Consider the following 12,015-nt stretch of genomic DNA (forward strand, 5'->3'; position numbering starts at 1 on the left):
TGTAAAGATTCAGGCTCAACCAGCCAAGACACTGCACTAAGAGCAAGAAAAAGCTGTGTTTGTTCACAAGTCTTTCCCAAGAATAAGCCCTTAACCACGATGGAGGAGGCAAGGAAAGGGGACAATAAAGCAGATGCTGCAGTTTTGCTGCAGGCCAGCAGGAGGCAAAGCTCCCTGTGGGCACAGCAGCAAACAGGAACCAGCCTCTACCATTTTGTCCTCTCACTCCTTACTTCTGTTCCTGGATCTAACAACTAGGAGCACATTATCCCTCCTAGCTCCGGCTGAGAACTGCATTCATAACCCAGTGGAGCTGGAATCTGTCACCAAAGGGATCCCAGGGGTGTTAATGTGGGAATAAAGCCACCACGTAGCACATGATGTTTAGAAATCTCTCCTGTAGCAAAGGGTGAAAGTTTCCTGGGTACAAAGAGCCAAGCAATCCCTCTGGAGCCCCTGTCTGCCATTGGAAGCATACCTGTTTCCCAGCTGAATACCGCTCAATGTAGTTGTTCCATCTCTGCTTACAAACAGCCTCAGGTTACTGTCTGTGGATAAAAAATGAAGTAAAACATCAAAATCCAGAAGTACCAATGGCTGCCAGGTGCTCCCCTCCCAGACACATTACACAGCATGGGAACAAGTGGGTTTCTGTGCATACATAGTGTTCCCACAGTAATAGAGCCTCTGGGAACTCCTCTGCTTGCTCTGAAAGGGAGCCTCATGTACAAATCAACCAGAGTGTTAAGCTTTGGAAGAGTAAATGCAGGACATTAATTCAGTGATACTCCTCCAGCTGCTTCTTTGAAGGCAATTCCATTGATCCAAGCTGTGGACCAGCTTAAACACATCTGAATGGATGAGATGTGGGACCTCATCCTGCTTTTGTAGGCCCACTGGAGGAGAAACTCAGCCTGTTCTGCCCATGAGAGGTGGCTACATTCAGTCTAGTTTTAACTCAGGCTAAGGGAGGTGTAAATCCACATATGATTAGAGTGTTGCCATGTGCACTGATTCAAGGTGACTAATGGTAACTATACAAGCATGAATAATAAGCTGGGCTCAAGTTTAAAACTTACCAAAAACCTCAACAAGATGAAAGAAACTAAACCGGAAAATTCAAACAAATGCAGTGATATTTCTTATGAATAGATGTGGCTGCAGTGGAGAAGCCCCCTATTTAGGCTCTCAGACCTGATGACCAGCACACTGTGACACATCTTTCTTCCCATCCCTTCGTAGAGATGGGCTCTTTCCCCTCCAGTTGTGCTCTCCTACTTTAATAAATACCCTTGGGCTGACCCTGGACGAAGGCCACGGGAGCAGTACAGACAGCTGATGTAACTGATTTACCGCACTGAAGAACCAGTGTTTTTCCGCTCTCATCCTTTCTGTTTGAGCTCTGCTGTATTGTGTAGAACAGCAGCAAGTGCTGTTTGCTAATGGATGTGCAGCTCTTCATATGGTTTGTTTGTTTACCATAGAAACATGCAGCAAGCACTGAAAGCAAACTGCTCCCCAAAAGGGGAGTCCGTAGCAGATCAGATCTGGCTGTAAAAGCTTGTGAGCCTTGCTAAAGGAACAGCCCAGACATCCCCGTTGAGACCTCCTCTCACCTTCAGTATTGCTGACATCTGTGAAGTCCTGACTCTGCATTATTTTCTCCACTATATCATCAGCATCGATCCTGGTGTCATCCACTCGTGTTGGGTGACTCTCCACTGAATCCTTTTTCCTCCTACGGAGAGGAAATAAAGGGAAAACTTACTCAGCTTTTCAAGACACAGACTTTCATTTATTGTCAAGCTTCTCTTGGCAATAACCTCTTTCTCAGCAACTACAATCCAATCTACTACTATCTGAAGACAAATGAGCAGATTGTGCCTCAGCTTCCCAGAGAAAGGGCTTTGCTCCACAGTTACTCACCGGGAGGGTCTATCCAGCAGGATGGCTGGCCTAGGGGGGCGAGGTGGCTTCTCCAGCTTGTGGTCCCGCTCTCCTTCAGGGCACTCCACTGTCATGCTCAGCCCCCCAGATGCACTGCTGCTGGTGGAGGTGTTCCGGCGATGGGTCAAGTCAGACATACTCGAAGAGCGGGAGTGCTCTGTGCTGTAACCTGCAAACACACATGGATTACAGCACAGTTAATAGGCAGGACAGCTTCAGAGCAGCATTTCTGCTCCCATGTACAGAGGTTTCGACATGCATCTATGAGCTCATCTGCAGAGACTAAACAGGAGACTGGTATTAGAGCAGGGTGAGAGAGTTGGCAGCAAATCATTCTCACAAGAGCTCACTGCAGGGAAGAAAGTGGATGGGGCCAGTGCTGGCAGAGCAGTGTGGATCAATAGTTACCAGAGATCTTGGACTGCTGGCTGGCGTAGCTGGAGTTCCGCGAGTGCCCTGAGTGGAAGACTTCCTCTGGGCTGGATAGGTTCTGATCCGGTTCTTCTGGGACACCTGCCAAGGAACAACAGGGCACTCTGCTTACAAGGTATCCAAGCCAGCACATTGGACTGCAGGGATGCTAGAACAAGGAAAGGGCAAGCCTGCTGGCAGAGCCCTGCTGTACAGGCTAGCACAGAGCTTAGAAGGAGCTGGGCAGCAGGGAAAACAACAATGAGCTTCTCTGGCAAGTTTAACACGAATTCCAGCATCCAGCGTTCGCATTTACAAGCATCTCTGGGGGCTTAAAGGATCTAGAAGGGCAGGTAGTGTGTGAAGCCATCCATAGTTAAAAGCACTAAGTTAAAACCAAGAAAACACCAAATGGTTGCTGGTAGTGAAGTATTATAACCTCTATTTGTGTGCTTCGCCTGTTACTACCTTTCCCCTTCTATTACCATTACTATTCCCCTTCTATCACTTTCTTAATTACTTGTGAAAGAGCCCATGCCATCTAAATCACATCTGAATTTGATGGAGAAACCTCAGCATAACCTCTGCTCCTTCGCCATCACCTCTGCTTGTCTCTCATGCAGGAAGCATATCAAGAAGTGCACAAGGATAACACGTTAGCCAGTTTCAGAAGAGCACTTGCACAGTGTGCTAAGTCACTGAGGTAATGAGCCTGGAGTGCTATTTTGGTGCAGTGTGTCTGCCTGCACTCCAAATGTACTAGGAAGGGAAAAAAAGCTACGTGAAAATGCAGTGCCCTTGAAAACAGGCTCATAGAGAAGCCGAAGAACCCTGCATCAGCAGCTGGAACAAGGCCATCAGACCTCAAACCAACCTCTAAAACCTTCAGAGGAACTTTTCTAGACAATAAGTCTGAGCAACAGAAGAGCTGAGAGGAGAACAACATTAAGTGTCTTTGAACACAATGAAAGCAGGATGAGTGCCATTATTAAATCCCCAGCAAAAAGAACAAATTGCTTTATCTCCACCAACAAATATGCAAACACTAATCCTTCCTCTCCTCAGCTACACTTCATGGATGGTTTTGTTTTTCTTCCTGAGCAGAGGGGTGAGGAAAACATGAAAAAAATAAAGAGTTTCTGTGCTTGTAACTGTGGGGAAAAGGACAAAAGAGTGTCCAGACACAGCCGAGCGTTGCATGGCTCCAGGACAGACATTCATACCCGAGCTGAGAATGGCAGCTCTTGGCTTGGTCTGACGCAAGGAGCCAATCGTGGCTGAACCGCTGCTGCTGCTGCTGCTGCTCGTGGTTCCCTCGCCCTTACAGGTCAGCTGCAGGGAAGAGTCCTGTCCCGGTATGGTGATGGATTTGGCAGTGGAGGGAGGCCTGGAATCACAAGTGAAGGAGGTTACAGACAGGCAGGGACTGGGAATCACCCCATCCCACCAGCAATTCCCACTCTACTAACAAGAGCATTCCCCCGCTTGCTCCTACCCTTTGTGATGGGGGAAGCTGGCAGCTCTCTGTGACTAGTGTGACACTGGATTTCACATTTCTACATGCAAGGCTCAGGTCTCCCCTACCTCCCACTGCATGTGGAGTGCATTACAAGAAAAAGCAAGTTACTGGCTTAATTTAAGGCAAAAAGAGGCCAATCAATTCAATCATTTGTAAGGACAACAGGCTCAGAGCCTGTGCTATCCTCCAGAGCTGCCCTTTCCCCCAGCACGTGTCCAGTGGCCAGTTGGCTTCCCAAACAGGAACCAGTTTGCTGTTGTTCAGCTCTCAATTCCAGCACCCTTTCATTACACCTTTTTGACTTGGGTCAGAAAACAACTTTTTATCCCAGCAACCCCATCGCCCTGTGAGAGCACATTTACAATGAGCAAATAACCTTTCCTTTTTTTCAACTGATGATTAAACTCCTTTGCAGTGAAAATGAAGTGTTTTTCCAGCTGTCAAAATCATTTTTCCTGGTTATTCTGTGTGCTCCCAACATCCCTTTGTAAATGCTGACTGCAAGTGCCTGGAGCCCCCTCCCTTCCTCCAGAAGTGTTTTTGGGTGGAAGCCACAGCATGTGCAGTGTGGCAAAGTGAATATTCCTGCTGGAGCCTTAACTTCCCTCTAGCCTGAAGTCTGAACTGGAACTAATGGATCATATTATGCCTTTTAAGTGAGGAGTGAGAAAGAAAAACTCCTGTTTGCCTCACTTGGAGCTCTGAGAAGATGCTACATGAGAGGATCTTGGCAGCATTTTGGGAGAAAGAATAAAGCACTCAGAGTGCTTTATGGGCAGCCAAATAGCTTTAAAGGTTTCAGGAAACCCATAGCATGCCTTCACAAGGAAAAAACCCTCCCTAATCATGTTCTTAGTGATTTACATGCACCAAGGTATTTGGGGACTTTGCTTGGCAGGTTAATGAGGCCTTTACAGTGTTAATGAAGTAACTGTTCCTGTGGCAGATGTCGGAGCAGGCTCTGGGTCTCAGCTCAAGGCTGCTCTGCCCCCTCCACAACACCCAGGAGGAGAAGGTTCATGTGAGCACTGCAGAAAGTCGGTGCTCGGAAGTGATTTCCCAGCACAGTTTAATTCCTGCCTAATCCTCTAATGAGTGCCATTTATCAAAAGCTCTCCTGATCAAGGGCTATTCTACACGCAAAGCTTCCATTTCCAGACAGTTGCACATCGTCAACATGTAAGGAAAAAATGGAAATGACTGGAAAAAGCCTTTAAGAAAATTAGGAGGTTTAACTTTCACACTGAGCCTACTTATATTAAATGGATATTCATACCCAATTCGGTATCATTTTCAGGCACTTTTAACAGTGGGACTTGCTTCCACAGTGGAGGAGCAACAGTTACTTGTGTCAGACATATTATTGCCAGTCATCCTAGTACCCTAGATTTAAAACATCTGTTACCGCTAAAAAGTTATGGTTTAAGAGATCCAAAACTTCTTTATTACACTTCCTTCTGAGGCAGAAACTCTGCAGAACCAGATGACACTGCACTTCGGGGCTGAACACTGCAGTGCTATGAAAAGCCATTCACAAAATCAACCCACCCCAAATCATGCAGCATTTTACAACAAGAATGTAACTTGATTTATACACTTCAAGCTAGCTCCTAAAATTAGACCTTTGAGCCCAGAATAACACAGCTACAAGAGATGGCCTCAAGGTAAAGCTTTCTTCTCTCATAGTGTTGGGAGTCAACACAGTCTATCAGTGTATAGCAGTCCTGCTGTGTACAGTCACACACCTTACACAGCTTGGGCTGTGAGTCTTGCCATGCTATAGTGCAGTGTAATGTCAGATGTTGCTGGTATATTTGTTAACAGATCCTCCATCAGTTCCATAAGCAACAAAACTGCTTCATAGCTTAACTGTACTTATTCTTTCCTACCATGAGGTATTAACAAGTACACAACTGCAATTTCTCTGCTAACTAAGACAAACTATGAACCTGGGTTCCTATACGAAAAAAAGGAGAATTAAAATGTTTCAGCCTTGTAGTATTGTTGTTTCAATCTGAGCTCCTTATCCTGTGAGATATGTGCTGAAGCGTGTCCTTTTCCAAGCCTGTTTTCTTCGTTGACCTTTCCCTTCTAGGAGGTCAGGGAAACCAGCCCCAGAGCTATGAGAAATTCTATCCTTTAGGCAAAACATGAAGTTTGTCATCAACAGCCACTGGTTTCTAAAACCTAACTGATACCAGCAGAGAAAATACTGTGCACAACCAATAACCAAGCTGGGAGAACCACAGCAGAGACAAAGATTAACAGCACAGGCTGGCTGTGCTATTTAACAACTCAGACCACCAGGTTCAAGCTTTCCTCTGTACTTCCCAATATCAATCAAGGGCATCTTTTCCCCCTCCCTATCAATTTTAGTCTCCAGCAAGGAACTGCGAAAGAACCAGATGTGCTGGTCTGCCCAGCATGGGATGAGCACCCAGAAACTCACGTTTTGAAGCAGGGGTCCCCTGACAGCAGGGACATTCCAATCGTGACCTGGAGAGGTGAACAAGGCACATCATTAACCATGCTGCAGTGAGCTCCTCACTTCACAACAGGCAGGAGGTCAAGGGCTAGGTGTAAAGATTAGCAGGACCTAGCTCCTTTCCAAAGGAAATCAGCTTCAGGGATTTAGGAAGGTATTTCCCTCCCTGTCCCATATTACTGGCATCAGTAACTCTCATTTGCAATGGTTCAGCAGGATACCAGCCTCAGAACTTGTTTCCCCCCTCCTGCTCATGGTTTCTTTGATGACAAAGAATGTATCGAGGATCATGGCTTGGCCAAATGGATGCCAAACTATCAAAGGGCAACTCTGATAATGAGAAGCTTCCCAAGTCAGACTAGCAGCATAAAAGGCTAAATCCTGTCTTTGTACATAATGCAGAGCCTCCTCTCAGGCCTGGCACTGCAACTGAGTAGTAGGATTTCGCTATGGCAGTACCTTTAGGATGGAGTTGTCCTGTCGGGTGTTCTTAGTATCGTATCCTTCCAGCAAGCAACAACGCACAGTGGATCCAGAGCCCGCAAACTCTGCCAGATTGAGATCAGCAAAGCCCAGCTGTAGCCAAGAACACAATGGAGGGGAAGGGGAGAGAACAAAATATATTCAATAAAGGGATTTGTGGTGTCACACAGACCAAAGGAAGAGAGAGCATCGGTGAGTAAGGGCAGAAGCAGGAGCCAGTGCACAAAGAGTTGTGGCTGTGAAGCCCCCAACTCTTGAATGAGCAGGATCACATTCCTAATCCCAAACCACATTGGAGGCCTTCAGGAAGTCAGCTCCATGTGGAGGAAAGACACAGAGCAGTGGTGCTGGCCAGGACAGTGTTAACCAGCCCGTAGCCGTTGCATAACCAAGGACATGGAAGGCACTAGGTCAACGATGTGGAAAAAACAGAATCACACATACACAAACATAATAAGGCACTCTTTGTATTGGGCCATCCCAGAATGCAGTGGAGCATGTGAACCAGGAGATGAAAGGATATTGTTACAGAGGAAAGTGACACCGTCCTGCAAAACAAACCTGAGCCTTGGAGCAGAGCAGGCTGCAAACCCAGAGCCATGCAGCAGTGTGTGTCCCACTCTGTCCTGGAGCAAAGGTTCCTCAACACTGCTAGGATTTAACTGGGAAGTGGTATGTTTGACAGGCAGAAGGGAAGAGGTATTTGGAGAGATTTAGTTGTGAGCTCTCTAGACCTCCTCTAACAAAGGGGAGCAAATAGGGAAGGTGAATAGGGAATGTTGAAGAGGACAGGCAAATTCAAAGAGGGTACCTATCTACGCCTCTAAAGACGAACACAAGGAAGAGTACTTTTGTGTTTCTGCTCTGATTGCTGGTGTATTAAGACAGTGCTTCAAACAAAAAATTACAGCTTCTTTTAAACAGAGCTTTAGCAACAGAAGTCAGTTGTGTTTCATCTAATCTGATCAGGAACAGATGCTGTACCCCGTATCTGGCCAAGCCATCCAAGCATGGAAACTGCGTCACTTCAACTTACAGGTCACCTTCCATGAGAACACAGAAGGGAGGTGGAGAAGCAGCTTGCACCTAGCTGCTACTCTGTACATTGCAGTGCATTTCCCCTGCCCTGGTGCTGACAGCTGGATGGCACAACAGGGAGCCCCAACCAGTAGCACTGTCCTAAAGAAATGTGGTGCTGTCAACTGTGGAAGCTGACAGGGAGTCAGAGCACAAACCACAGTCACTGCTGCATGAACCCTGGCTCCCACTGCTCCAAGTCAGAATCTAAACCACAGCCTGCACAAGATACGTGACCCAAGGGGAGACAGTTGCAGGATTAGCGTAGCTGCTTCCTCCATCCCATTCTCAAAGGGGAGCAAGAGCTGATGGCAAAGAAAGAATAGAGTGTAGGATACAGCAGGAACCACAAGGCAAATAAACCCCCAAACCCTAACTTTTCTCCTTCTTTTCTCTGTTCATAAGAATTCCCTTAATGCAAGTGTTTCTCCAGTCGTTCCTGACTCCTCTAGCCCAGGATGCTGCTTGCTGAGTATTGCCTGATAAGGAAGAAGACAACCCCAAACCAGTGAATTTATCTCTGAGATAAATGAGAGGAGAAAGCCACAGAGGGAGCTGCAATCCATCACTGTGACAAAACTGGAGGACAGAGGAGACATGGCACAAACAACAGGGCACAGGAGAGACCCAGATCCCTCTTCACCACAGCACTAACTTCTCAGTGATCACCATCAGAGGACAGAGGGTGGGAGAAGCCTCCAGCCACCCATACGGTGTGCTGAGGTCAGAAGCTCTTCTCAGGAAGCAGACTCCCAGTATATAGAGGAAGGATCCCTTAACAAAAGGATGTTTTCAGATGTAACCTTTCCGAATAGCTTCCTCAGTTTTCCAGCCTGCTGATGGTGTTTCTTCCAGCTCAGGGAAAGAGTTTCCGCTTGATCAATCCTTCCTGTTGGCTTCCTCTTTGTGACCCCTGACACTGAAGTGACATTAACGTCAAAGCAAAAGGTGCACGAGTGGATGGAAACTGTCTTGAGCACAAACAGCTCCATCACTCTCAGTCCCTGCTGAAGGGGGACCAGGTAAAGAGGCATTCATAAGCTGCATCTTCCTCTACATCTGCTGCCACTACTGGAGGAGTTTTCAGCTGAATGAATGTAGTTTAAAAAGGTGAGGACTTGTTCAGAATGGGAATACAGATGCAGGGGCATAACGTTATGCTAGAAACACCGGGAATCCCAAGTTAGTTCTGCCACAGGGGCCTGCCTGGAATAAGCCTGGTCAAGACTGCAATGCTTAATCCCTGGTCTGGTGTGACATCCCTTGTTTCTGAGCTGCTGAAGTGCTTGGGTTGTCTTCTGTTGAGTTCTAGGAGAACACAACTGCCTTCTACAGAGCAGACTAAGCATGAGATGGGTACTTGAGATCTGGTCTCCCTTGCTGGGCTGGAGCAATAAGGACTCCTTCAAAAAGGCACTAAACACAACTGGAGACTGAGTAAACAGGCAGTAGGTTAGAACATGGCCTGAATAAGAGCCCAGGTTAAGTCCACCATGGAGACATGCCTTCAGGCTTTAATTCTGTTTGCAAATCCTGGGGGACACTTGAGGCAGGACACTATGGCAGGAACAGGCTGATGCATTTACTTTGTCTCAGAGAAACATCTGCAGAATGGAGGAATAACCTCCCCCTCAGTGAGAGCTTAGTGAAAGAGAAACTGATGGCCCCAGAGACGACGACCTGACCAGCAACTAAAAAGGAACAGTGTGGGCAGCACCACTGCCCTCTATCATGCATTGTGGTTCACCCTTCAAAGCCAGTTACCTCTGGGGTGTCAGGAAGGGTATTGATTAGAAGAAGCTCTAACAAGGATGTGCGTGACCTGAACATCTGTTTATTAGAAACCAGCAGCAGTGACTCATTTTCAAACAAACATGGTTTTGAGCTCTGTGTGAGCTCCATTTCTAAGCCAACATTGTCTCTTGATCCAGCACACAGAGAAGGGGGTGTCCCATTGTCTCTCCCATAGCACAAGCAAGGAAACGGTGGGGAGCAAACCAAAACTAACATCCCTGCTGAAGTGTTTGCTTTTTGCCTCCGTGTCTCCTGTGCTTTGGAAGGCAGTGATTCTGCTGTAGGTTTCTGCCTGCACACAAGGCAGCGAGGTGCCTACCCCAGCCGCAGCTCCCTGCTGTGTTGTGGAGAACAGAACTGGAGTCTCTGTTTATTAGCAAGACGCTGCCAGAAGGCAGAGAGTTCACATCTGACTCAGAACTTCCCCAAAGTTTGAGGACATGCAGATCATCTTCCCAGCCCCCTTCTCAAATCCACATCCAGTGCAATCTGGATCCTGTCCCAGCATGTCCACTTTTTGGGAAATCGCTTAACTCAGGCTTCAACTAAGAACTAATGACCATGTCCTCTGATTGCTTCACTCAGCAGCCACTGGTTTCTAATGGGTGTAAAGCACTAACAGAAGACAAGACCATCATAGCTCTGCCACATTTGCCCTTTCTGTGTTCTTACCTTTGAGTAGGTTTTTCCGCCCTTCAGCTCCTATAACAGGAGACAAAACAAACAGGAAAAGCAACTATTAAATGTGCAGGGGAAACAGGGGGAAAGTCATTACTCAATCCTGGAATTTGCTCTCAGGATTTCACAAACCTCTGTCTCACATGGGTTACCACCACCCTCATCACTCCCACCCTCCATCAAACACCCTTGCTTGTGTTCAAGTCACATCCTGGCCCAAACACACCCCTGTCCAGGCAATTCTTCTTGCTGCCAAGAAGCAGGTAGTGCCCAACACCATTACTCTGGTGGTACGACCTGCCAGAAGCAGAAGGGAGATGCTCACCTTCCGGACAGACACTCGGCAGATGCAGGGGTCCAGGAGTCCTGTGGCTGGGTTGGCACTCATTTTACACACAAAGGTGAATTTCTTCTTCCAGCGGACACAGTTTTCCTGCACTTCCTCTCTGTGAGAAAGCAAAAAGAAAACAGTCTTCAAATAAAGGCACAAACCAAATCAATCCTCATTATTAAGTATCTGTTTTTAATGACCAGCAATCTGGCTTGTTAAGTTTGTCTACAACAGAGCTTTGTCCACACCACCTCAAACTGCACCACACAAAGGTGTTATAATCACAACAAGCTTCTCACTAGTCAATGCAGGTAAAATCCACCCAGGTTCCAGGAAAGGCTCATCACCTCATCAACAGAATTTGCCTTTAAAACTCTCACAAGCTCACTGACATTTCCTGCTCAGCTGGTTTAGTGCAGTCATTGCTCAGCCTCTGTAACTGAACTGGGCTGAAGGTTTGCAAGCTTATCTTCCTGATGTGCCTGTTTTGTACAGTGAATGTGCTGTGTGTCCTGGACAGCTTGGCCTTCCCAGCAGCCATCCTGCTTCTCATGCTGGGACTAAGTCAGTGAGGACAGCCAGCATGAAGGAGGACAAAAACACACGTGGGAATGCTCCTGGGTGCCTGCAGACAGAATCACACCAAGCAAACGCTGTGCTTCAAATCACACAGGGGTTTCAGACCATAAAGCAGTGTAAACCAGGAAGAGGTGGTTTTGCTTGCACAGCTTCTGAGCAGCCTACCTAGACCCCCAGGGTGAGTGGAGAAGCACATGGCTCCAGCTTAGCCTGAGCACACAGGAGGAGAAGAAGCCACCTTCCTCAGGTATAGGGCTGGCTTCCGCAGAGCCCTCAGGGGAAGCTGGATTTCAGCCTCCCAAGGAGCCTGGAAAGGAGGTGTGTGGGTCCTTCAACAGGGCTCTGGTTCCTCTGCAGGACATGACCTGTTTATGGCTCAGAGCTTGACCTTCAGCCTATTCAGTTCTCAAAGTGTTGAGGCTGGGGAGGGAAGGCACTGCTGACAGCTGTGAGCTGGCAAGTTTGCATCTTGCTCTTATCTCTCCTCTTTGCACAGGACAAAGGGGCAAAGGCAACTGATAAACTGTTTGCTTTAGCAGGGAAAGGGAGGTTTCCCACCATCTGACACAGGGCATGCCAGAGATTGGTGGCAAAGGGGAGAACGATCAGTCTTGGCACTGCCTTAACTCTCCTTCTGGGAAGGAAGGGCCAAAAGCCAGAGCACAGCCCAACAAGCCCTTCTGCAACCCCGAGTGAGCCCAACAGGCCACA

General features: G+C 47.4%; 1 protein-coding gene across 1 annotated transcript in view; it reads right to left on the minus strand.

Annotated features, from left to right (window-relative positions):
* EEIG1 (estrogen-induced osteoclastogenesis regulator 1) overlaps positions 1–12,015 on the minus strand; it is a 37,815-nt gene that overhangs the window by 5,477 nt on the left and 20,323 nt on the right. Inside the window, exons 3-11 of the mRNA XM_005145613.3 lie at positions 10,720–10,840; positions 10,389–10,418; positions 6,822–6,938; positions 6,327–6,373; positions 3,582–3,745; positions 2,356–2,460; positions 1,927–2,116; positions 1,617–1,738; positions 479–548 (exon numbers count right to left, since the gene is read on the minus strand). Of these exons, the coding sequence (XP_005145670.1) occupies positions 479–548; positions 1,617–1,738; positions 1,927–2,116; positions 2,356–2,460; positions 3,582–3,745; positions 6,327–6,373; positions 6,822–6,938; positions 10,389–10,418; positions 10,720–10,840 (966 nt within the window). The remainder of the gene's footprint in view (positions 1–478; positions 549–1,616; positions 1,739–1,926; positions 2,117–2,355; positions 2,461–3,581; positions 3,746–6,326; positions 6,374–6,821; positions 6,939–10,388; positions 10,419–10,719; positions 10,841–12,015) is intronic.

Source organism: Melopsittacus undulatus, chromosome 11 (genome assembly GCF_012275295.1).
Source record: "Melopsittacus undulatus isolate bMelUnd1 chromosome 11, bMelUnd1.mat.Z, whole genome shotgun sequence".
In the NCBI taxonomy this organism is placed as follows: domain Eukaryota; kingdom Metazoa; phylum Chordata; class Aves; order Psittaciformes; family Psittaculidae; genus Melopsittacus; species Melopsittacus undulatus.